At 41.8% G+C, this 3,931-nt stretch overlaps 1 protein-coding gene and 1 long non-coding RNA gene across 2 annotated transcripts in view; both read right to left on the minus strand.

Annotated features, from left to right (window-relative positions):
• Positions 1-797, minus strand: part of ZMYND8 (zinc finger MYND-type containing 8) — an 83,659-nt gene extending 82,862 nt beyond the window's left edge. Inside the window, exon 1 of the mRNA XM_062588921.1 lies at positions 784-797. Coding sequence (XP_062444905.1) covers positions 784-788 — 5 coding nt within the window. The 5' untranslated portion in view covers positions 789-797. The remainder of the gene's footprint in view (positions 1-783) is intronic.
• A 20-nt stretch (positions 798-817) lies between these two features.
• On the minus strand, positions 818-2,999 carry LOC134147617 (uncharacterized). The gene is made up of 3 exons (XR_009960040.1): positions 2,967-2,999; positions 1,610-1,668; positions 818-936 (listed from the first exon to the last, which is right to left on the minus strand). It is a non-coding gene; the product is annotated as an uncharacterized LOC134147617 (long non-coding RNA).
• Between the last annotated feature and the right edge of the window lie 932 nt (positions 3,000-3,931).

Here is a 3,931-nt window from a genome sequence, read left to right on the forward strand (position 1 = left end):
GCTGGAATTCCATTAACTTTAAGAAGATTCTGTCCATGCTGAAAGTTTGGTGTAAAGAGAATATTTTGCAAACACATGGCCTAGAAATCCTGATTTTCTGTACTTTGTCTTGTAAATCCTGTATATTAAGAACATACAGAGAGCAACATAGGCTTAAACAGATCAGTTCCTCACCCTCAAATATTCCTGTGCTCAGAACAGGTCAAGGGAGATGACCCTCATTTCAGTCACACTCAAATGATGCTTCCCCTCTTTCTCTCCTTGTGCCTTATAATTACAGCTGAAGACTGCAGAAACCACCTATAGCTTCTAACCTGTAGGAGGAGCAGCAGCCAAAGCGGGACACAACAGTCCAAAATTTGCTTAAAGGTTTGCCTGAGACTCCATTTTTCCCTTGGTTGCTTGTTCCGGTTCATCTTTCCTAATGCTTCACCATATGTGTGTCCCTCTTCCCTTCCGTTTTTCCAGCTTGTCTTTTCCTATGTAATCTCTCTCTTCCCATGCCCCAGGAAGTCCCATAACACCACAGTCAATGTGTTTTGATGCCATTGTACCACTTACTGCTTATGAGGTATGATTCTTCCCCACAGTGAACCTAGCTTGTCTATTTATATCCTAAATTCTGCTAGATGTGGTCTCTATGCTACAGGTATTTATAGAATGCCTAATAAAAAAAAATCCCCAATCTTGGCTGGCCCATCAACACCCCCCCCCATAAAAAAGGAAATCATGCAGTCAGTTGGAATGTACTTGCCTAGTGATTTTTAAATTAGGTTTACTCACCCCATGAAAATGACTGGATCCTCCTTCTTTTCTGAATTTACTCAAATTCTGAATTAACTCATTTAACTGAAGCATAAAACAAAGGAATCAAGGTGGTCATTCTCAGCTACTCTTCAGCGTGGTCAGTCAGCTCTCTGGTTGATTTCTATAGCTCTGCAAATGGCATTAATACATACAATAATAAATCAATAGAAAAGTTTAAACTGTGGGTTAGGCTTTTTTGTTCTGTTTACTTTTTTAGCAGAAAAAGCACTTATGAAAACAAGTAAAAATGCAAAGTTGCATTCTTCACTAAGTTAATTTGTTTAAAGCATAGGACAATGGAAATGACCCACTAGGAGCTAAAAAAATAAAAATAAAAAATGAAGCAGCCTTACCAACCAATTAATGGACTATCAGTATTCATTAATGTATTATGGAGGAAGCTACTCTGCCCTATCAAAAAAAAAGGAATGAGGAGGAAAGGCTGTTACTACGACAGTCATGTAATTTAAAAATACTGATGAGAAGATGCACATGTATAACACAGAAGCTGTGGAATCAAAGAGGTAAAATACTTGGGACTTTAAACCATGAAAATCAGAGCTTAAATAACACACAAGCAGAATTATGAACTAGAGAGGAAAGTAGATAGCCAAAAAAAAAAAAAAAAAGTCGTCTTTATATAGGCCCTTCCAGCTGGAATCTCAGTTTCCAGATCTTAAATAATCCACATTTTGAAAAGCCAGCTAAAAAAAAAATAAGTAAATGCAAGCAACAGAAGTATGGCATTTCTCTAACCTCTTTTCATGCATTTATATAGTGCCTTAAGTAAGAGTTTACTCACTTGCGAAAGACAGAGTTCATCAATATCAAGTCTTCCTGAAAAAGCACATCATACACACACTGGAAAAAAGAGGTTACTTCACTTTATTACCTTAACATGATGTTGCCATCAACTGCCAGAGGAGAAAAACAGAACTTGAACACAGGGTTTTAACAGGTAAAAAGGTGGTTTGTGACTTAAGTGTCTTCCCCCCTCTCTTGCCTCCTACATACAATGTTTTAATGCAAAGATTCAAAACTTTTATCAGTTCAAATAACCAGCTTAGACAACTATTAGGTCCTCTTGTGCATAGAGTACCTCAGTATCACTGGATATCTCTGGAAGCAGATAACTGAACTCAAATCTGTGCTTAATATTACTGTAAATTATCACATCTGATTGATAATGGTATCCAGTGTCTAAATCTAGCAAATCTGATTCAAGATTAATTTTTCTGAGACAGTAGAACTATTAGCTTAATTGTAAGTCTTAAACTGAGGTAATGTGTTAAAATTGAATTTCTTGTAAGAAAACATGCAACTATGTAAGCGAGGAACAGATGATAAAAGTTGTCTGCTCCTAAATTTATTTACTTTAGTTTCAAAGTAAAAAGACAAACTGTATTTTTTGTTTGGAACTTTAGCAAATACATGAGAGATGAAGTTTATACTGAAAGTGAGATTATCTACAAAGCTATGAATGTAGAAGCTATACAAATATAGAACAATTTTTAAAGCTCTACAGCTTTTTTCTTCTAGAGTCATGTTCCCAGCCAATAAAAACCCAAACTAACTTGCTCTCTCTGATACGGGACAAAAATGGTTCAAGTTATGAAACCACGTTCCAAGTCTGTGTTTTTTGGAACTGCAATTTCCCATTTCTGTTTGGCATTACTTGCCTCTATCTCTAGTATGTTTCCAGTAGAAGAAAGGAAAAAAAACTTTTGAATCACAGTTAGTTTTCAATTGGGGATACTTTTCTAGCTAAAGAAAAAAAGAAAAACAATAACTATAATAACAATCATGAAAATCTTGCAATTTTATCATTTCCTTTTCACCACCCTCCCCACCATTTTTAGATGGCTTACTGCAAGTATTTTTATTTAAAATCCCTCTCTTTGGCTGAGATAAAGAACATGCATGGCTGGTGCTTCCCCAGACTTCCATACAAGCGTTCTGTAGCAATGCTTAAATTCACCTGTAAAATCTAGTTTCTGAATATATTAGCCTGACACTCAAAATGAGTGCAGAAAAAAAGAGCGTAAGTACTGCCAAACTGGGTAACTAGGAGAAAGTATACTGGAAAGAAAATTCTGGAGTACATAAAAAATGCTTCAGTGAGCATAAAACACTTAATAATCAATAAGTAGCAAAACTACCTTTACAAATGAATTGAATTTAGGTCCTATTTAGCAACTGGATCCAGATGAATAATCTCTTCATGGGAATCACCTGACACCGCACTCCCAACAGCAGGGAGGCATCTGGATGCAGGATTAAATCTAAGTTTTATTTTCCCCTTCAACTCCCCTCTCGATGATGCCATCATCTCCTACGGCCTTCCCCCTTTGCCTCATTAACAGCTTTTTGATTACATTGGTCTGTTTTCCACACTGAATTCTAGCTAGAGCCTGCAGATGGCCAAATCCCCACATTTCCAGGACTTCAGAGCACCTTTTAATCCTCTCCCTCCACGTTAGGGAAAATAGTAACAAAAAGGGGAGGGAAATTCCCTAACAGCTTCTCCCCTTTTGCTTAGCGGTGGTGAGCTAAGCGGGGAGGACAGCGAAGAGGCGCCAGGCGGATCTGCGAGCGGCACCTGCCGCCTGCGCAGACGGCGCTCCGCGGACCTGCGAGGGGAGCTGGCGGCCCAACGTGCCTCGCATCCCGCAGGCCCTTGCGAGGGCAGAGCCGCCTTGCGGCCCCCAGGGCTGCGGTGCGCACAGCTCCCTCCCCCACCCGCTACCCCCGGAGACCGGCTCAAACCGGGCCAAACCGGACTTGCCCGCTCCACAGAGCCACCACCTGCGGAGACCGCCACAGCGCCGCGCCCGCGAGACCCCTCCCCCGGCACGAGCCGAGCCCCGCCCACTGACCACTGTCTGTTGGGGGGCCTTCTGAGCAAGCCCCACCCACTAGCACACGGCACTGGCTGGAGCCCGTGTCACTCATATCGGACTCCAGCTCCAGTCGCGAGTGCTTTGCTGAAGCACCGCCCCCCGGGAAACCCCTCCGCCCAGCTATTAGCTGCTAGGGCTGCTAGTTAGCGGGCTTCTTCAACTTGATTGGCTAGGGAGGGGTAGGGGCGGGCCCCGGCGGTGGTTAGTGCGCGTGAGGGCGAGGG

The sequence above is a fragment of the Rhea pennata genome, chromosome 16, assembly GCF_028389875.1.
Source record: "Rhea pennata isolate bPtePen1 chromosome 16, bPtePen1.pri, whole genome shotgun sequence".
Lineage (NCBI taxonomy): Eukaryota > Metazoa > Chordata > Aves > Rheiformes > Rheidae > Rhea > Rhea pennata.